The sequence below is a fragment of the Panulirus ornatus genome, chromosome 6, assembly GCF_036320965.1.
Source record: "Panulirus ornatus isolate Po-2019 chromosome 6, ASM3632096v1, whole genome shotgun sequence".
In the NCBI taxonomy this organism is placed as follows: domain Eukaryota; kingdom Metazoa; phylum Arthropoda; class Malacostraca; order Decapoda; family Palinuridae; genus Panulirus; species Panulirus ornatus.
Window position 1 is genome coordinate 14,768,095 of NC_092229.1, and position 22,741 is coordinate 14,790,835.

Below are 22,741 nucleotides of genomic sequence, written 5' to 3' on the forward strand. Positions count from 1 at the left end.
AAATCTTTAAACCAATTTGATGATATCACCAGTGAAAGATGCAGGGAGAGAACAACCTGAGGCCATAACATGAAATTAAGCTACAAACTTGTTAGAAAGGATGTAAATAACTACTCATAATTGAAGAGTAGTGGATGAGAAGAAAGATGAAATTTCAAATATGGACAATACAGAAGTTTAAAATGATGTATGATAAGAGAAAGTTTAAAAGAGGGGGGTCCCAAAAGTGTACAACTTCCTCCCTCTACATTGAAAATAGGTGATTACATAAAAAGTGTCCTGAAATAAGAGAGGAACTGAAGGATATGAAAAAAGTAGTAAATGGGCATGAATACAGATTCAAAGTGAATTAGCAGATTCAAAAGGCAAATAGATAGAGGAAAGGCAGAATCACTGAAAGAAAAGGGCAAAAGGATCTTTTATAAATGTTCCAGCATTTGTTCACCTCGAAGAAATGATTATAAGAAATACAGAATCTGATGAAAATAGTGGGCAGCAGGGAGATGCATGAGCAGCAATTCTGGGGCTGATCAACAGATGCAGAGCATGAAAACATATAGTGGAACAGGGACCAGAGGACATACAAAGAGGTACACAGAAAATTAAGTGAAACTCTAAAGAGAAAGATTTGCACTGTTAGAGATGGACATTTAAGGAGGTTTATGGCCTGGTAGATAAAACATCTTGCCTAGTACAGAGCATACATAACCAGTGCTTGTGAGTGAAAAGAAAGTTTGAAATGAAGAGGTGGGCAATTTAACATTAAAGGATCTAGTCGAGAAGTGGTTGGCACCAAAATAAGAAAGATTAGTAAAGCAGGACAATGACAGACATTGATTATTGTGTTTTTTTTTTGGCCAAGAAGATCACACACCTGATAAAGAATAGGAAAGAAAGAAGAAATGTTCATTAAAGGATTACTGTTTGCTACAAAATTGGCTTATGCAGTTTCTGTGATAAAGAGGAATTGGTGTTTATAAATAAGTTGCAAGGGGATGACCAGTTAGGTTATAATTCAATTGGAATCACCAAGCCAGGAAGTACCTAGGCAGGTTTAGAGACTTAAGGTAGAATTCAATAAAGTATTGAACACATAACAGAGAGAAGAGGGAGAAAAGTAAATAATACAGTCAGAAGGCAAAAAATGGGAGACACCAAATGTTGCAAGAGGACAGATAAGCCTAACCAGCATTGGAGATAGGGCAGGAATGCTAGATGATGGTAATGTCAGACTGAAAGTAATGTATGAAAATACATATGATATGTAGTAAATGGTAGAGAGTCGAGTTTTCTTGAGGCATGTTTAAAGGAAAATGCATGTTAATGAACACACTATGATGACAGGGGCTGTTACACCTTCATTACTAGTCTTATCATAACACACAGTAGTATGTATAATGAGTATACACATGTGATACACCAACTCAAAAAAGAGATCATGTAATGCTGTCTGCATATGTGGTGTTTGAGGTAAAAAAGGCAGAAATGAAACAAAATTTAAAAAGGAGATACAAATGCATAAACTACATATAACTCAATAATTTCATTGGTAACATAAATTGTGAAACCAGGGCATTGTGAAAAAATGTTATGTAAAATTTACAGTGAAGGAGGAGGAACATGGGTACCTCAAGTTTCAAAAACAAAGGGAGGATTAAGAAAGAGGGAGGAATGGTACAATAAAAGGATGTTCTGTGATGAAAATACAAGTAGCACCCCAGGCAGCCAGCATTTGTAAGATATAAGAGAGTAAGGAACGATCATAACAGGATGAATCTATGAAAAAATATTGTGGACACGGCACGAGAAAATCTAAAACTCTACAGTAAAGTCATCATGAGTAAGTTGTCAATTCACTCAGGCATAAGAATGCAGAGAAAAGTTTTAGTGGATGATGTCTGGATATGTGAGGAACAGAATGAAAAATTCAGAAATATTTTACAGAGAAGACAATATAACCCCAACACCAATGAGATGGAATAGGGAGGAGGTTTTGGAGTGCAGAGATATACTGTATAAAGAAAAGTTAACAAAATATTGAAAGGTCTTGACACATACAAGATTAATGTTCCTGATGAAGTTTCACCATATGTACAGAAAATGTGTGGAGATACATTTGAAGAGCCACATGAAATACTGTTCCAGATGTCATTGGAGAAAGGCAAAGTGCCAAGAGAGGAAAAGGAAAAATGTCATACCTTTATATAACATAGGAGACCAGGCAGAAGCTTTGAACTAGACTTCTCTTCCAGATGAGTGTGGTCTATAAGGTACTGGGAAATATAAACAGGAAGAAGAGAATAAATCACCTTAGAGAGACAAATTTTGTTTCAAGGAAAGAAGAGCATGTGTTCAGGTAAACATGAATCGCTGATGATTTTTAAATGAAGAGAATCACATTCTAAACAAACTTACCTCCCATTTGATTTGTCCTTCAATCCTACTGAACCTAATAACCTAGCTCTTATTCACATTTACTCTCAGCTTCTTTCACACACTTTACCAACCTCAGTCACCAACTTCTGCAGTTTCTCACCCAAATCAGCCACCAGTGCTGTATCATCAGCGAACAACAACTGACTCACTTCCCAAGCCCTCTCATCCACAACAGACTGCATACTTGCCCCTCTCTCCAAAACTCTTCATTCACGTCCCTAGCAACCCCATCCATAAACAAATCAAACAGCCATGGAGACATCATACACCCCTGCCGCAGACCGACATTCACTGGGAACCACTCACTTTCCTCTCTTCCTACGGTACACATGCCTTACATTCTCGATAAAAGCTTTTCACTGCTTCTATCAACTTACCTTCCACACCATATACTCTTAATACCTTTCACAGAGTATCTCTATCAACTCTATCATATGCCTTCTCCAAATTCATAAATGCTACATACAAATCCATCTGCTTTTCTAAGAATTTCTCACGTACATTCTTCAAAGCAAACACCTGATCCACACATCCTGTACCACTTCTGAAACCACACTGCTCCACCCCAATCTGGTGCTCTGTACATGCCTTGACCCTCTTGATCAATACTCTCCCATATAATTTTCCAGGGATACTAAACAAACTTATACCTCTATAATTTGAGCACTCACCTTTGTCCCCACTGCCTTTGTACAGTGGCACTGTACATGCATTCTGCCAATCCTCAGGCACTTCACCATGAACCATACATACATTGAATATCCTCACCAACCAGTCAACAACACAGTCATCCCCTTTTTTAATAAATTCCACAGCAATAACATCCAAACCTGCTGCCTTGCTGGCTTTCATCTTCCACAAAGCTTTCACTACCTCTTCTCTGTTTACCAAATCATTCTCCCTAACCCTCTAACTTCATACACCACCTCGACCAAAACACCTTATATCTGCCACTCTATCATCAGACACATTCAACAAACCTTCAAAATACTCACACCATCTCCCTCTCACTTCACTACTACTTGTTATTACCTCCCCATTTGCCCCCTTCACCGATGTTCCCATTTGTTCTCTTGTCTTACGCACTTTATTTACCTCCTTCCAAAACATCTTTTTATTTTCCCTAAAATATAATGATACTCTCACACCGTAACTCTCATTTGCCCTCTTTTTCACCTCTTGCACCTTTCTCTTGACCTCTTGCCTCTTTCTTTTATACATGTCCCAGTCATTTGCACTATTTCCCTGCAAAAATCATCCAAATACCTCTCTCTTCTCTTTCACTAACATACATGCTCACATTTTCTGCACGAGCGAGGTGGCATCAATAACAGATGGCTGAGCCTTAGAGGGAAAATTCCTCACTTGCTCCTTGCTCTATTCTTTCTTTTGGAAAGTAATAAAGGAAGGGAGGATTCCCAACCACCCACTGCCGCCCCTTTTAGTCACCTTCTACAACACACAGGAATACATGAGCAGTATTCTCTCTCCCCTATCCCAGGATATATACATATGGCATTTATAGGTCTGGAGAATGCATATTACAGGGTTGACAGAGAATATAAGGTATGGGAGGACAGCTGATAGAAGCAGTGATAAGTTTTTATGAAGGGTGTAATACTTATGTATGAGTAGGAAGAGAGGTGAGTGAATGGTTTCATGTGAAGACTGATCTGTAGCAGGAGTATACGATGTTACCAGGGTTGTTCAGTTCGTTAAAAGATAGGGTGGCGAGGGAGGTAACTGCAAGAGTCTTGGAGAGAGGGACGAGTATACAATCTTTGGAGAATGAGAGGGCCTAGGAAGCGAGTCAGTTGTTTGCTGATAATACAGCACTGGTGGCATATTTGAATGAAAAACTGCAGATGTGGTGACTATGTTCGGAAGAGTGTGTGACAGGAAAAGTCGAGTGAATATGAATAAAAGCAAGATTATTTGGTTTAACAGGGTTGAGGGACTTAGTTGGGGTGTGACTTTGAATATAGAAAATTTGGAGGAAGTGAAAAGTGTTTTAAATACCTGGGACTGGACATGGCAGTGAATGGAGTCATGGAAGCGGAAGCGAATCATAGGTTAGGGGAGACGGCGATGGTTCTGGTAATGCTGAAGAATGTGTGGAGAGAAAAAGTTATCTGGGAAGGCAAAAATGGTTGTTTGAAGAAATAGTATTCCCAACAATATTATATGGATGTGAGGCATGTGCTATAGGTAAGGCTGTGCCATGAAGGGTGAATGTGTTGGAAATTAAATGTTTAAGGGCAATATTTAGTGTAAAGTGGTTTGATTAATTGTGTAATGAAAGGGTAAGAGATATCTTTCATACTATTCGCCATTTCCCGCCTCAGCGAGTTAGCGTTAAGAACAGAGGACTGGGCCTCTGAGGAAACATCCTCACCCGGCCCCCTTCTCTGTTCCTTCCTTTGGGGGAAAAAAAGAAAAAAGAAAAAGGAAAAAAAAGAGGGGAATAAAAAGAGTATGGTTGAGAGAGCAGAAGAGGGTGTGCTGAAATGGTCTGGACATATGGAGAGAATGAGTGAGGAAAGGTTGACAAAGAGGATATATATGTCAGAAGTGAAGGTAACAAAGAGAACAGGGAGACCAAGTTGGAGATGGAAGGATGGAGTGTAAAAGGTTTTGAGTGATAAGGGCCTGAACATGCAATATAGTGAAAAGCGTGCACAGGACAGAGTGAATTTGAACAACGTATTATACTGGGGTTGACATGCTGTCAGTACACTGAACTGGGCTATGCAAAGCATTTGGGGTAAACCATGGAAAGATCTGCAGGGCTTGGTTGTAGATGTGGGTGCATTACGAATGACAGCGAGAAAATAGATGTGAACAAATGTGGCCTTACTTCATGTGATCATGGCACTACCTTGCTAATGTGAGAAATGGCAATCAAGTATAGATAATATATATATGGGGTAGGGGAGAAAGAATTTTACCTCCGTATTCCCGCATGTCATAGAAGGCAACTAAAGGGGACATGGCAGGGGTCTGGATACCCTACTCTTCTTGTAATTCAATTTCTAAAAGAGGAAAAGTAGAAGTCAAGTGGTGAGTGCTCATCCTCCTCAAAGGCTCAGATTGGGGGTGTCTGAATATGTGTGGATATAACCAAGATGAGAAGAGAGGAGAGATAGGTAGGATGTTTGAGGAAAGAAACCTGGATGTTCTGGCTCTGAGCAAAATGAAGCTCAAGGGTGAATGGTTTGAAAAGTCTTGGGAGTAAAGAGGACAAGAGCTAAGGAAGAAGAAGCACTACCCTTGAACCAGAAGTTGTGGGAGTGTTTGATAGAGTGTAAGGAAGTAAATTCTAAACTGATGCAGGTAAAATTGAAAGTGGATGGCAAGAGATGGGTGATTGTTGGTGCTTATGCACTTGGTCATGAGAAGAAAGATCATGAGAGGCAAGTGTTTTGGGAGCAGCTGAGTGAGTATGTCAGCAATTCTGATGCACGAGACCAGGTATTTTTGATGGGTGATTTGAATGCTACGGTGAGTAATGAGGCAGTTGAGGGTATAATTGATGTGCATAGGATATTCAGTGTTATGAATGGAAGTGGCTAAGAGTTTGTGTTGTGTGCAGAAAAAAGACAGGTGATTGGGAATACCTTGTTAAAAAAAGAGAGATATACACAAGTATACGTATGAGAGAAGGAGATTGTCGATGGGCACTATCAGATTACCTATTCATTGATAGGCACGTAAAAGCCACACTTCTGGATGTTAATGTGCTGAGAAGGGCAGCTGGTGTGATGTCTGATTACTAACTTGTGGAGACAAGGATGAAGATTTATAGAGGTTTTCCAAAAAGAGGAAACAGTGTCGGGGAGAAGAGAAAGGTGAGAGTAAGCAAGCTTGGAAAGGAGACTTATGTTAAGAAATACCAAAGGAGATTCAATGTAGGACGGCAAAAGATGAGAACAAATGAAGTGAGGGGAGTGGGTGAGGAATGGGAGGTATTTAGGGAAGCAGTGATGGCATGTGCTAAAGATGCATGTGGCATGTGGGAGGTGGGCAGATTAAAAAAAGGGGTGAGTGGTGGGATGAAGTAGTTGAAGTAGTGAGTGGTGGGATGAAGTTGGTTTTAAAAGTGAAGAGAGAGATATCTGGACAGTACTTACAAGGAAAGAGTGCAAATGATTGGGAGATGTATAAGAGAAAGCAGCAGGTCAAGAGAAAGGTGCAGGGGTTGAAAAAGAGGGCAAATGAGAGCTGGGGTGAGAGAGTATCACTAAACTTTAGGGAGAATAAAAAGACGTTTTGGAAGGAGGTAAATAGTGCAGAAGACAAGAGAACAAATGAGGACATCAGTGATGGGAGCAAAAGGGGAAGTGATAACAGGTAATGATGGAGTGAGGAGGAGATGGAGCAAGTATTTTGAAGGACTGTTAAAAGCGTGTGATGATAGAGTGGCAGATGTAGGGAGATTAGGTCAAGGTGGTATGCTGAGTGAGAGAACTAGGGAGAGTGGTTTGGTGAAAAGAAAAGAGGTGGTGAAAGCCTTGTGGAAGATGAAATCAGGCAAGGCAGTGAGATCGATGGTATTGCAGTTGAATTTATTATGAAAGGGGGTGATTGTGTTGCTGATTGATTGGTAAGGATATTCACTGTATGTATGGATCATGGTGAAGTGCCTGAGGATTAGAGGAATGCATGTATAGTACCATTGTATAAGCAGAGGAGATAAAGGTGAGAGTTCAAACTAAAGAGGCATAAGTTTGCTGAGTATACAAGGAAAATTATATGGAAGGGTACTGATTGAGAGGGTGAAGGCATGTACAGAGTATCAGATTGGGGAAGAGCAGTGTTCTTTCATAAGTGGTAAAGAATGTGTGGATCAGGTGTTTGCCTCAAAGAATATATGTGAGAAATACTTAGAGAAACAGATGGATTTGTGTGTGTCTTTTATGGATCTAGAGAAGGCATATGATAAGGCTGATAGATGGTTTTTGGAAAGTCTTCAGAAAATGTTGTTTGGGAGTAAGCTAATAGAAGCAGTGAGTTTTTATCAAGGGTGTAAAGCATGTGTACAAGTAGGAGAAGAGTGATTGGTTCCCAGTGAAGGTTGGTCTGTGGCAGGGGTTTAAGATGTTCCCATGGTTGTTTAATTTGTTTATGGATGGGGTGTTGAGGTAGGTAAATGCAAAAGCTTTGGAGAGAGAGGAATGTATGCAGCTTGTTGGGGATAAGAGGGCCAGGGAAGCAAGTCAGCTGTTGTTTGCTGATGATACAGCACTGGCAGCTGATTCGAGTGAGAAAATACTGAAGTTAGTGACTGAGTTTGAAAGAGTGTGTAACAGGAGAAAGTTGAGAATAAATGTGAATAAAAGCAAGGTTATTAGGTTCAGCAAGGATGAGGGACAAGTTAGTTGGGAAGTAAGTTTAAATGCAGAAAAATTGGAGGAAGTGAAGTGTTTTAGATATCTGGGAGCAGACCTGGCAATGGATGGAACCATGGAAGCAGGAATGAGTCATAGGGTGGTGAAAGGGGCAAAGGTTCTGAGAGCCATGAAAAATGTGGAGACTGATAATGTTGTCTTGGAGAGCAATAATGTATATTTTTGAAGAAATAATAGTTCCAATAATATCATATAGTTGTGAGGCATGGGCTATAGATAGGGTTGTGCAAAGGACACTGGATGTGTTGGAAATGAAATGTTTGTGAAATATATGGTGTGAAGTGGTTTGATTGAATAAGTAATGAAGGAGTTAGAGAGATGTGTGGTAATAAAAAGAATGTGGTTGAGAGTCCAGAAGAGGTTGTGTTGAGATGATTTGGACATATGGAGAGAATGAGTGAGGAAAGATTGACAAAGAGAATATATGTGGCAGAGCTGGAGGAAACAAGGAGAAACAGGAGACCAAATAGGAGTTGGAAGGATGGAGTAAAAAAACGTTTTGAGCAATCAAGGCCTGAGCATAAGGGAGAGTGAGAGGCATGCAAGGAATAGAGTGACTTGGAATGATGTGGTATACCCGAGTCAAAGTGCTATCAGTGGACTGAACTAGGATATGTGAAATGTCTAGGGTAATCCATGGAAAGGTCTGTGTTACATGGATGTGGATAGGGAGCTGTGGTTTCAGTGCATTACACATTTCAACTAGATACAGTGTGAACAAATGTGGCCTTTTTGTCCGTTTTCCTGGAGCTTCCCTGCTGTAGTAGGCCTCCTCCATGTTCAGGCCGTGATCGCTCAAAACTTTTTCACCCAATTTTTCCATATTCAATTTGGTATCCCTGTTCTCCTTATTCCCTTCATTTCTAACACATATATCCTCTTTGTCAACCTTTCCTCACTCATTCTCTCCATATGTCCAAACTGTTGCAGCACAACCTCTTCTGCTCTTTCAACTACACTCTTTTTATGCCACACATCTCTCTTACCCTTTCATTACTTGCTTGATCAAGCCACCTTGCACCACATATTGTCCTCTCAGAAAGAGATAAGTGAGTACATTGTGTATTTTTTGAGTGCCAGAAAGCTTTTCTTAGAACTGCCTGTAGATGATACAGAAAAAATTCAGCATTAGGTTATAGAAAAAAAGACTGTTCTTTCACTGGATTCAAAGGTACCACACAAACAAATCCCATGAGAACCAACTAAACAACTTAAATCATTTTTCTTAGAAATAAAGAAGGGTAAGAGACAGGTCTAATACAGGTATTCAAAATTGTCAAAGGCTTTGATAATCTCAATCTGGTAAGCTATTTATGGTTTGATGTGTCTGATATCACTTGCAGTATTGCATACAAACTTGGGGGACAGATATTCTACCTGGAATGAGGCAAAGGACTTTTTCTTCAAAAGGATTGTTAAGATGTTGAATCATTTACTGGTTACAGTGGTTGAAAATAGTTCTAATTATTATTTTCAAGAACAGACTTCATAACTATTTTGCTTCTAGTTCACAATTTACATTAATTGTGCCTCCTTATTCAAGTGAACAGCTACAGGGTTTTTCTCTTTGAATCATCTATGTCTTTCTACTCATACTACACTAATCTGAGAGTTTTTGATGTCTTCCAATATGGCAAACAGCCTAGAAAGGGCCTAGGAGTCTGTTGCTGTTTGCATTCCTCTGTAACTCAGAAGGAAAATAAGCAAAGTAAACAGACAAAAGTAAATAGTGGTGCAGCACACGGCTTAGTTTTGTGGTTAATATTCTTCAAGATAATGATAAGCTTGAGAATTAATTGTGGAGTATTAGAAAGTACAGAAATTTGCACTTTGATCTGAACATATTCATATATAATGCAGTTATGAATTTATTCAGGAGAAAGAATGTCCTGAATTTTTGTATAAAGCATGTTTCTCCTTTGCTAAAACAAGTTCTAAGAATCCTTGGATGTAACAAGAATCCAGAATCTGTTCCCTATGAAATACAATGATGTTTCTTTCTCTAGTCTTTCTATTCCCACAGCCATCAGTGTATGCCTTACATGAACTAGGGGTACCCTTCATCAAGGTTGGCTCCGGGGACTTTCACAACCTGCCACTCCTGAGAACTGCTGCTGCAACCAGCAAGCCACTGGTTGTCTCAACAGGTGGGACTCGCTAAAATTCTTTCAAACATTCTTACCTACATTATTTGATAGTGAATATATGAGTTTTAAGTTTTCTTCTTGATTAATGAATAGTGCAGTGTATCTCTAAACATTTGGCACAGAGAATACAAGTACTGAGTAATGGTTCTTCCAGAAGTTAATAAAGGATGAAGAGACTGGTTATTGGGAAATAAGGAAATGCAAAATAAGGAAATGCACTGCAAATTTGGAATCTAAAAGGAATGGTCAAGAAAGTGGAAAATGGAATATGATGTTGCTGGGACAGTTATGGGACATATAGGTGAAAGAAAGTGGGGTAGATTTAGGAGGACTGAAATAAGACAAAAACACAGTGCAGAAATATTTTTCCAGAAATAGTGCAAGTAAGAATGCCTATGATGACTGCAACATTTGAAGGGAATTCTCCTTAGAACACTTTCCTTTAGAGCAGGAATTTACATGCAAGATTTCAATAAATATTTTCTTTTCCTCATTGGATTATTTTGGTATCATGATATAAACTCATAACTTAAGTGAGTGATCTAAGCAAAGCAACTGTATCTTGCCCTAAGATGGTCCTAAGAGTAAAGATGTGATGATTATATGGAATTCATTTTATAAAGACACTTCTGCAGATGCTTTAACATGAAGTTTATCTTACATACTAATGGGTACTCCATTATCCTTTCGGTAGGTATGTCCGACATTGAATGGGTGTCTAAGGTCTACGAGGAGCTCACCATAATACAGGACCCACCAACACCCTTTGTCTTTCTACAGTGTACATCTGCCTACCCAACACCCCAAGAGCAAACCCACATCAGGGTGCTAGACACTTATGCCCAAATGTTTCCCCATGCCCACATTGGGTACTCTGGACATGAGTTGGGAATCCATGTTACCATTGCAGCTGTGGCTCGTGGGGCCAGGGTAGGTCATTCGATGGGATGTGGGTAATTAACTCATCAGACGACATTGGTTAGTTTTAAATTTAAGCTGTGTATGTGGATGACTGGTTGGTTTTAAGATTGTGCTATGTATGTGGATGACTGTTTAGCTTCACGTTTGTAATGTAGTGAATGAAGGATTTTTTCCTTTTAGCATTAAGAAGAGTCACTGGAAATGTGGGCAATCTAATCCAAATTAGTGTACTGAATAGCAATCATAGGAGACAGAGTGGACATGGGCAAATTAGCACATATCTAAAGCGTATATAGCAAATCCTTATACAGTATATAGCATTCCTGTTTGTTGAGCATTTCTTAGAGATTACACAGACCCTACAAAACTGTAGCACTTCAGATGAGTGTTACTACCTCTGAGTTACACAAGATGTGTGCAGTACTAAAAACTAGTAACTTACAGGTGCCAGAGATCATAAATTTCTGATACAATACACAGAACCAAAATTAAAATAGTCTATTTAGGAAGAAAATATAAAATCTGATCTTAATGTTGCAAAAAGACACAAAATTAATAAAAAATGTCGTGGACACATACCAAATTATAGCTACACTCCTGACTAAATCATCAGTCCATATCATTGAGGGGTTTTATGACTAATTGCTTTACAAAAGCTTTTAGTCCAAATAAGCTTAGCATGGACAGTGGACATTGTTTTAAAACACAGGAGTCATTAAGTATGAAAACTTTCAATTGATTTCCATGCTGCTTGGAAGATACTGTAGATGATTTAAAGAGTAACTGTGCTATATTCATAGCTAAGAAAGAAAACAATAAAGCAAGATATCATTATAAAATGGAGAGAATGAGTGAGGAAAGATTGACCAAGAGGACATACGTGTCAGAGGTGGAGGGAACGAGGAGAAGTGTGAGACCAAATTGGAGGTGGAAGGATGGAGTGAAAAAGATTTTGAGCGATCAGGGCCTGAACATGCAGGAGGGTGAAAGGCGTGCAAGGAATAGAGTGAATCGGAACGATGTGGTATACCTGGGTTGACGTGCTGTCAATGGATTGAACCAGGGCATGTGAAGCATCTGGGGTATACCATGGAAAGTTTTGTGGGGCCTGGATGTGGAAAGGGAGCTGTGGTTTCGGTGTATTATACATGACAGCTAGAGACTGAGAGTGAACGAATGTGGCCTTTGTTGTCTGTTCTTAGCACTACCTCGTGCACGTGCGGTGGGAGGGGGTTGTCATTTCATGTGTGGCAGGGTGGCGACGGGAATGAACAAAGGCAGCAAGGATGAATTATGTACATGTATGTATATGTATATGTCTGTGTATGTATATATATGTATACGTTGAAATGTATAGGTATGTATATGTGCGTGTGGACGTGTATGTATATACATGTGTACGTGGGTGGGTTGGGCCGTTCTTTCGTCTGTTTCCTTGCGCTACCTCGCTAACGCAGTAGACAGTGACAAAGTATAATAAATAAAAAAATATAAATCATTAGAGAGTCTAGTTGCTGTTAGTCAAGATATTATTATTTTGTTCATGAGGGAATTATCAAAGGAATGCATGCAAGTATTCCTCTTTTCATATGACTGGAGCATGAATGACCAAAAATGTTTAAAAGATATGAATTTAGACTTGAAACACATAAAACTAAATGAGACTCAGTCATATGTGGTTGTTCGTCAATGAGCACTTGTATTGTAACAACAAAAGGGAATGCAGAAATAAAAAAAATTCACAAGAAACACAAGGTGCGAAGATTGCCTTCCAAACTGAAGACCTAAGCAACAGTGATGTGGCATGTAGGACTGGTGTAAGCTAACTCACTATAGCAAGGTGAATTAGACATGGCAAAACAAGTGGTGTCACCATAGACCATCAGCGGATAGACAACCCTCACTGTATGACTGCAAGAAGATGAAGTAATTGCAGCTGGTGTTGAGGCCAATCCCTTTTCCACCACTGCCACCATTCAGATGCAGTGCTAGATCCCATGCACATCCCAGACTGTCTGAAACCAACTCCACACCAATAAGCTGCATAGCAATACTCCTGCAAAGAAACTAAAGCTGAATGAATGCAACATGGAGAGATGAATGGAGTATACCTTAGAATATGCAGACAAAATTTGCAGTTTTTGGAGTTCTTTTACAATATGCAGTGAAAAAATTTTGCTCCATTGATCAAATAATAAATAAGCTTTGGAGTAGGAGAAGTGTGAGGTAACTGTTGATGTAATTCTAGACTTATTTACTTCCTGTCCCAGGAGTTCCCTCTGAATATATGGAACTCCTGCTGCACTCAGGAAGCTGGCCATGTCCACTAGGTGAGACCATAGGTAACAGAGTGTAGTGATGTGTGTGTGTATCTATGTGGGGCATTTGAGTAGTAAGTATTCCATGTCATCATTATTTAACAGCATGATGGGTATGAAGGGATCTGGGATGTGTTGAATCATTGTTTATAGTAATGTAGGGATGTGTGCTGTCCAGAGCACAGACAGCAAGTTGTGACTTTTGTTTGTTTGGCAAGTGTGGTTTCAGGTGGGTGTATGTCTGGTGAAGTGGAGTAAAGACTGAGCTGGAAGCACAGTTGTATACTGTTTTTCTGGTCATTTCAGTGTGTATGTGCATATGTGCTTTGCCAGTGTTATGTTTGCTGTGAACAGGGAGACCTATGAATAGATATTGCTGAAGTGTGGAGCATGGCTTGGCCCTGTATTTTTTGCTGGCTCGGTGAAGGTTGGTAGTTAGCCTAGGAGTGGTTTGGTTTGGAGGGGTCTAGTGTTTTTGCAAAGGATTGAGTACTAAGCATGTTGTGGTGGGATTGAATTGGGAGGATCTTTGTTCCCTTGTGTAGGTGTTGAGTATATGCTAGTCTAATATATATATATATATTTAATTTATTTATTTATTATTATTATTATTTTATTTTGCTTTGTCACTGTCTCCCGCGTTAGTGAGGTAGCGCAAGGAAACAGACGAAAGAATGGCCCAACCCACCCACATACACGTGTATATACATACACGTCCACACATGCACATATACAAATCAGTACATCTCAATATATACATATATATACACACACAGACATATACATATATACACATGTACATAATTCATACTGTCTGCCCTTATTCATTCCCATCACCACCCTGTCACACATGAAATGAAAACCCCTCCCCCAGCATGTGCATGAGGTAGCGCTAGGAAAAGACAACAAAGGCCACATTCGTTCACACTCAGTCTCTAGCTGTCACGTATATTGCATCGAAACCACAGCTCCCTTTCCAAATCCAGGCCCCGCAAAACTTTCCATGGTTTACTCAGACACTTCACATGCCCTGGTTCAATCCATTGACAGCACATCAACCCCGGTATACCACATCATTCCAATTCACTCTATTCCTTGCATGCCTTTCACCCTCCTGCATGTTCAGGCCCTGATCACTCAAAATCTTTTTCACTCTATCTTTCCACCTCCAATGTGGTCTCCCACTTCTCGTTCCCTTCACCTCTGACACATATATCCTCTTTCTCAATCTTTCCTCACTCATTCTCTCCATGTGACCAAACCATTTCAAAACACCCTCTTCTGCTCTCTCATCCACACTCTTTTTATTACCACACATCTCTCTTACCCTTTCATTACTTACTCGATCAAACCACCCCACACCACATATTGTCCTCAGACATCTCATTTCCAGCACATCCACCTTCCTCTGCACAACTCTGCACTTCACAACCATATAACATTGTTGGAACCACTATTCCTTCAAACATACCCATTTTTGCTTTCCAAGGTAACATTCTCGACTTCCACACATTTTTCATCACTCCCATAACTTTTGCCCTCTCCCCCACCCTATGATTCACTTCCGCTTCCATGGTTCCGTCTGCTGCCAAATCCACTCCCAGATATCTAAAACACTTCACTTCCTCCACTTTTTCTCCATTCAAACTTACCCCCCAATTGACTTGTCCCTCAACCCTACTGTACCTAATAACCTTACTCTTATTCACATTTACTCTCAGCTTTCTTCGTTCACACACTTTACCAAACTCAGTCACCAACTTCTGCAGTTTCTCACCCAAATCAGCCACCAGTGCTGTATCATCAGCGAACAACAACTGACCCACTTCCCAAGCCCTCTCATCCCCAACAGAACTGCATACTTGCACCTCTTTCCAAAACTTTTGCATTCACCTCCCTAACAACCCCATCCATAAACAAATTATATTACACTTAATCTCTGTTTCCCACATAAGCGAGGTAGCTCCAGGAAACAGACAAAGAATGGCCCATCCACTCATGTACACATAAATGCTCATACATGTACATATACATACATATACTTAACATATACATATAAATACACAGATATATACATACATACACATGTACATATTCGTACTTGCTTGCCTTCATCCATTCCCGTCACTACCCAAACACTTGAAATAGCATCGCTATCCCCTATTTCAGCAAGGTAGCACCAGGAAAATGGACAAAAAAGGCCATATTCATTCACATTTAGTCTCTAGCTGTCATGTGTGATGAACCAAAACCACATCTCCCAATCCACATCCAGGCCCCACAGAGCTTTCCATGGTTTTACCCCATATGCTTCACATGCCCTTGTTCAGTCCATTGACAGCATGTCGACCCCAGTATACCATATCGTTCCAATTAATTCTATTCCTAGCTCGCCTCTTACCCTCCTGTATGTTCAGACCATGATTGCTCAAAATCTTTGTCACTCTATCCTTCCACCTCCAATTTGGTCTCCTGCTTCTCCTTGTTTCCTTCACCTCTGGCACATATATCCTCTTTGTCAGTCTTTCCTCGCTCATTCTCTCCATATATGCAAACCATTTCAACACACCCTCTTCTGCTTTCTAAACCACACTCTTTTTATTTCCATACATCTCTTTTACCCCTTCATTGTTTACTTGATCAAACCACCTCACACTGCATATCGTCCTCAAACATTTCCTTTCCAACACATCCACCCACCTATTTATATCCCATGCCTCACAACTATATAATATTTTTAGAAATACTATTCCTTCAAACATACCCACTTTTGCTCTCTGAGATAATGTTCTCTCTTTCCACACATTCTTCATCACTCTTAACCTCCCCCCCACCCCACCCTTTGACTCACTTCTGCTTCCATGGTTCCATTCACTGCTAAGTCCATTCCCAGATATCTAAAACACTTCACTTCCTCTAATTTTTCTCCATTCAGACTCACATCCAAACCAACATGTCCCACAACCCTGCAGAACCTGTTAACCATGCTCTCATTCACATTTACTCTCAACTTTCTCCTTTCATACGCTTTTCTAAATTTGGTCACCAACTTCTGCAGTTTCTCACTCAAATAAGCCACCAGTGCTGTATCATCGGTGAACAACAACTGACTCACTTCACAGGCCCTCTTATCCCCAACAGACTGCATACTCACCCCTCTCTCCGAAACTTACATTTACCTCCCTGTGCAACCCATCCATAAACAAATTAAACAACCATGGGGGCATCACACACCCTTGCTGCAGACCGATCTTCACTGAGAACCAATCACTCTCCTCTTACTTGATAAAAACTTTTGTCTGCCTCTAGCAGCTTATCTCCCACACCATATACTCTTAAGACCTTCCACAAAGTATCTCTATCAACCCTGTCATATGCCTTCTCCAGATCCATAAGTACTACATACAAATCCAACTGTTTTTCTAAGCATTTCTCACACACGCTCTTCAAAGCAAACACCTGATCCACACATCCTCTACCACTTCTGAAACCACACTCCTCCTCCTTAATCTGATGCTCTGTACATGCCTTCACCCTCTCAATCAATACCCTCCCATACAATTTTCCAGGAATACTCAACAAACTTATGCCTCTGTAGTTTGAACAATCACTTTTATCCCCTTTACCTCTGTACAGTGGCACAATACATGCATTCTGCCAATCCTTAGGCACTTCACCATGATCCATACAGACAATGAATATCCTCACCAACCAATTAACAACACAGTCACCCCCTTCTTTATAAATTTAAATCCACCATATATGACAGCTAGAGAATGGATTAAAGTGTGTGTGGCCTTTCTTCATCTGTATTGTAATAGCTTGAACTCAGTTCTACCTGGAAATTATCACAATTTACATCTCTCTAGTGTATACTCCAGTGCCTTTCCTGTTAAATAGAAAAATCAGAGTTCATGCGTGGTCAAAATAATAAGTGAAAGTAGTTTAGGATGCTGGACTCTTCAGTCAACTTACTAGTATCACTGACACTACTAAAACTATCAAAATCATAAGCTTTTGATGTATATTATTATATCCATCAGACCCCAAATCATAAGCTTTTGGTGTATATAATTACATCCATCAGACCCCACAAATACAGAAATTTCTTGTATGAGGGTTCCCTTCTCATCACCACTATTGCTGTCACTTTCCACATCTTTCTTGTCCCAGACACTTGCCTCCTAGACCCAATTCTTCATCAAGTTCCTAATCATCACTTTTAGTATCACTGTTTTTCATTAAATGCTTGGTCTTCTTCAGATGAATACAACTTACAGAATTATTATGGTCATGATGCACTTGCCATGACTGCTAACTGGTTACTAAGTAGCAGGAAGTAATGTGTTGCATGGGTGGTGGTGTGCTGTCCTCTGTGAGGCTATTATCCACAGAACATTAGAATATATGGTTCACATCAGCAAATCCCTGATCAGGGATGAGAGCAGTGGAAGAGGTAGCAATTTTCTTTCTTTTTTTAACACCCTTTTTAACACCCAGAGCCTCTTACTCAATTGGACACATGTATTCATGATCTGGCCATCACATTTTTCAGCTGGGGTTTTGGTTTGGCCATTATACATGAAAATGAGGCCAACTTATTGCCTACAAGGGATCAGGAAGATGTGGCCACTGTTTTGTCTCCCTAATCAAGAAGATGTTGTCACCATTTTACTCACCCAGGATCATGGACTATGGTGACCACACTTGCCTCAGAGGATCATGAACTTGTGGCTGTCATTGCTTCCCTGTGATCATGAAGATGATGTCATCATGTTGCCCTTATGGGGCCTTGCAGAGGTGGACACTTCACACCTCATTTTTTGTATTATCAATGACTGAAATGTGTTATTGAAAGGTTTCTGTATCACAGGTAGTGGAGCGTCACCTGACTCTGAATAGGAATTGGAAGGGAAGTGACCATTCCTGTTCACTGGAACCTCATGAATTAAGAGAACTAGTTAAGGCCATCAGAACTGTGGAAGCTGCTCTTGGAAGTCCACTTAAAGCTTTCCAACCATGTGAGGAAGCTTGTCATATGAAGGTTAGCTGTCTCAATAAAGATCTCATGCTTTGAGTAGTCCTTCATCCTAAAATTCTTTTTTTTTAATGTCCTGTTACCAATTATTTCTCAAAAATGTTATAATTAGAATTTCTCATCAGTGTTGTTCATCTTAATGTTTATCATTGCTCCTCACCCCTGATGTCATTCTTCATTATTCAGTGTTTCTTAACATTAACCAAATTGGCCAATGGCATGTTACCTAATTTTTGTCATAGAGCAGAAACAACTTTAATTACCTTTAGAAAATCTATATTCACTTCTGAATTCGCAGGAGCTAAATATTAATATGGTTCCATGCTGGTAAAAGCCTTAATTAATTCATAACCACAGTGTTTACTTGTCTATGAATCAATTATTAATGTTCTTCTTTTCATATTGCTTTTATATCAGAGGATATGCAACACATTTCATATTGTACAACAGACTTACTAAAGGACTAGTTGAAGTGAAGTGAGAGGTGAATGCATCTGGAGATTACAATATAGTCATAATATTCAATCTAAAGTTTACTTTAAAATAAATTTCATTCCTCTGGCAAATCAAACAACTGTTTAAACCATATCTTACTATAAGAGGGCGAGATGTTAAACTATATGCCAGGGGCCGTAAAATTTAGTCAGTAATCAGCTCTCCACTCGCAGTTAGTGATCAGACTTGTCCTTTTAAAGAATTAGCATTTGATATTGCTAGAAAACAATACATAAAAGCTTCTGCAATCCAATTAGGGGCTTTGTTACTTATCTCATGTTTGCACTTTCAAGGAAATGCAAAATATGAGTGTAGCATCCTCTGTCCATCCAACTATCAGGCTCTACAGTTTTCTAGGGCATTTTTTTGCCATGCTGAATACTTTCTTTTTTTTTTCAATGACACGATGGGATTGATAATTAACATAAATCCTGTTTTAGAGTGTTTAACACAGACGGAAATTCCTAGACAGAGATTTAGATATAGATTTCTTGCTCATTGAACTACATGTATCAGATTTGACAATCCATGCTGAATATTTCTTAACCATTCCTCTCAGTGTTTAAATGAAAATGTATGTGCTAACTTTTCATGTCATAAATCTTGAAAAAAGTGAAGGTAAGGTAGCAAAAACAGATAAGTCCCATCCACAAACCAAATTGACTGGCATTAGAACACACCACTTGCTAAGGCCTTTTATACGAAGGAGTAATATGGCTGGCATTATGGCCAACTGCCTTTGATTCTCGTTACATGGACTTGTTACCCATTTAATTTAGTTACAAAACTGTTGTAATCTAAAAGATTCAAATAAGCTTTGGTGGTTCTCCAGCTTGGGAAGTCACTGGTTGCTGCACGTCGAATTCAAGCAGGACATATGCTGGAAGAAAGTGACCTGGTGGCTAAAGTAGCAGACCCACGGGGCATTCCAGCTCAGCGGCTTGACTCACTAGTGGGTGGTTACCTCAACAGAGATGTGGAAGAAGATGAGAGTATAATGGAAGCAGATGTCTTGTGAGAATTTTGATGTACACCATGATCAAGTATGCATTGAGTGTTCAAAATTGCTAAAGCCTTGTATGTGTTGTTAGAGTTTAAAAGTGTGATGTGATTAGGGATATATGATTGTTTGTAAGAATGATATGAATGTGTTCAATTTGTTCATACGTGACAGAATATGTCAGTATTTCTTGCAAGACATGCTGAAAGATGTTGTGCCACCTTCTGTGATGTGGCAATTGTATGGTGAGTATCTGTTTGCAGTGCAGTCAAGTTCATTTTTTTGACATAATTTGTATATAAGTAATACATTGACATGGATCCATAGAAAATGTTTGGAAAGTTATACATTGGAAAGTCTAAGAGTGCATATACCACAAGGCTGAGAAGTTGCTATATGTCTCCAAGTGTGAAGCGAGTAATGAGGATGACGCATTTTGACATTACTGAATGCACATGATGATATAGAGTAATGGAAACAAACATTATTTTTTTACCCTGCTTCATGTTGCACACTGTAATATGTATTAGCTTAGATGTTTGTGATTATAGCTGCATATTATCTTTCAGAACATATGCACACATCACATTAAAATTTCAATCACAGTATTATATCATTGCAGAGTTAAGATCTTTTTAATGTTACAGCAAGATCTCTTCAGATTCTCTTTGAGATTTGTTTCTACATAACTTACAAATCACTTGTGAAACATCTTAAAGTATCCCTGGAATATCTTTGGAGATCAGTTAAAAAATTTACTTTTAACTTTTGATCCACTATATGAAATATTTATGAATCTTTGTTAACTGTATAATCAAATTTACTTGATAAATTTGTTAAACAATTCATTACATTGCTTTTCAGTCATAATTTTCGTAATTTTGTGTCCTGCGCAGACATTTATTCAAATGTCTTGTGCAAATCAGAATTACACAATAGTACACGACATGATCAGTTACTCAGAAAGGCAAGTCATAATACTTAAGTAGATTTGTTGACTATTAATGTTTGAGAGTAGCATTTTTGTGATTTCCCACATTTTTTTCCACAGGATTTCATTACCTGGTCCTTGAGCATCATGTTGAAACTGAAGAAGCTTACAATATATTTGAAGGCAATATTTTCTTGTAAAAGACTCACAAAAAGTAATATGCTTTAACAGACATAACATATGAAAATTTTCTAAAATGTTTAAAGGAACATTTTTTTTACAATAAACTCACAACTGTATTATGCAGCTTGATTAATAGTGGCTATGCTTTAATTTGCATGTTTATCATTTTATGTTATTTTGAGCCAAGTTTTTATGAAACAGACTGAAATAAATGGAATGTGCTTTACCTCACTTCATGTGAAAACAAATTTTTTTTCAAACAAGCACGCAAAGGCAACTTTTCTTCAGTACATATGACTGCTACATCATGCAACATATTTCAGAGTGGTTATGCCTAAACTTAAAAGTTCATCATTTTCCATTACTTTAGAGTAATGTTAGAAGCAGCATACTTTTTTTCTTTACTTGACTGCTAATGAATATAATAGAATTATAAGTGACATTACATTATCATTAACTTGCATCACAGGAAAGACATTGCTGCTTTCTTGCTCCAGCTTTGTACAGAAAGGTTGAAGATCCTTTTCATAAGAATTTCATTAGTAGATACACAGATAAAGTGATCAGTGCTGAAGGTGCAATATCAGAGTGGTGTATGAAAATTGTTGAACTCTGGTTCCCATCCATAAAATCATATATATCTCAGATGTGACTAAATGATATATTTTCCTGGTTTTGGGGAGGATGTTAACCGCATATCAGGATACATTTTGATTCCCCACAGCTCTAAGTCCATTACATACAAATTACAAATAATTTTCATTGGTTTGATTCTGGGCAATAGTTATCTTGATACTATCTTTAGTGGAAATTTTTAAAAGTATTCTTCTATGTAAAACACAAGCATACCATATATACTTGTCTATACGCTTACTTTGTGTATAGGTAGACCCTTGATTTTTGGCCAAGAAATCTTTAATTTATGATATGCCTCTTGTACAGGTCAACCCAAGTTTTTGATTGTAAAGGAACAACAAGTTAGGGGAATAAAGCACCCTATTTTATGGGATATAAAACTCATTTAAAAAAATTCTCACTAAAAACACTCTATATCTTGTAAACTGAGGTTTGCTGAGCCTGAAACTCTTAGTGATGAGGGCAAAATGTTTACCATTTATTATTACAGCACTTTACAGTGAAATGTGGGTGGTTTCAGCTAAAATATTGTACAATTCCATTCAAGTATCTATTCAAGTAATTTAGCAAAGAATATTATTGTAACAAGTTTTTCAACTGCAAATAATTTGAAAAGTGATAATGGTACCATCTTTTGTCATCTTATCCCACTTTCCACAGTAATACGTACATCATTTCAGCGAAAATATTACATTTCCGTAAATGTATTATATGAAGCACAGTATGAATAGAGTATCATTGTAATATAACTATTTTAAGTGAAAACTATTGAAAAAAGGTAACATCTTTTGAACATCAGAGGGTTAGGTAATGTCTTTTGTTTTCTTCATGTATTTCATCTTATTCTACACTGAATTACATCATGTTTCAGCAAAACTACTATTCAATTCTGAGAATATAATCATTCAGGCACAGTCAAGGTAAAATATTCTTGTGATGTAACAGTTTTTAACTGAAAATGGTGAGCAAAACACATACTGTCTATCTGACATGGCAGAGCCCTGATTACAGAGGCTTTGCCTTTGCATTGGCCCTCCTAAAAAGCCTTTATGATTGCTGTAAATTGAAATTGTGTTTATACTTTGATTTTCTTGCTTCTTATTTTCCATAAATATGACAAATTTCTACATAATACAATGTTATGGTGCTTTTAATCACTAAATGGAACATATTTTACACTTCCATTGTTTACTGGCAGTAACTGGTAAATATTTTTCATGTCTGAAGC

General features: G+C 38.6%; 1 protein-coding gene across 3 annotated transcripts in view; it reads left to right on the plus strand.

The window, feature by feature from the left end:
- NANS (N-acetylneuraminic acid synthase) overlaps nt 1–22,741 on the plus strand; it is a 70,397-nt gene that overhangs the window by 25,889 nt on the left and 21,767 nt on the right. Inside the window, exons 4-8 of one of the 3 annotated variants that reach the window (XM_071662572.1) lie at nt 9,868–9,991; nt 10,686–10,921; nt 18,104–18,274; nt 19,596–19,806; nt 20,815–21,113. In XM_071662572.1, coding sequence (XP_071518673.1) covers nt 9,868–9,991; nt 10,686–10,921; nt 18,104–18,274; nt 19,596–19,781 — 717 coding nt within the window. In that variant the 3' untranslated portion in view covers nt 19,782–19,806; nt 20,815–21,113. Of the gene's footprint in view, nt 1–9,867; nt 9,992–10,685; nt 10,922–18,103; nt 18,275–19,595; nt 21,115–22,741 lie in introns of those variants that run through there. The other 2 variants (XM_071662574.1, XM_071662573.1) reach the window with 2 other exon arrangements.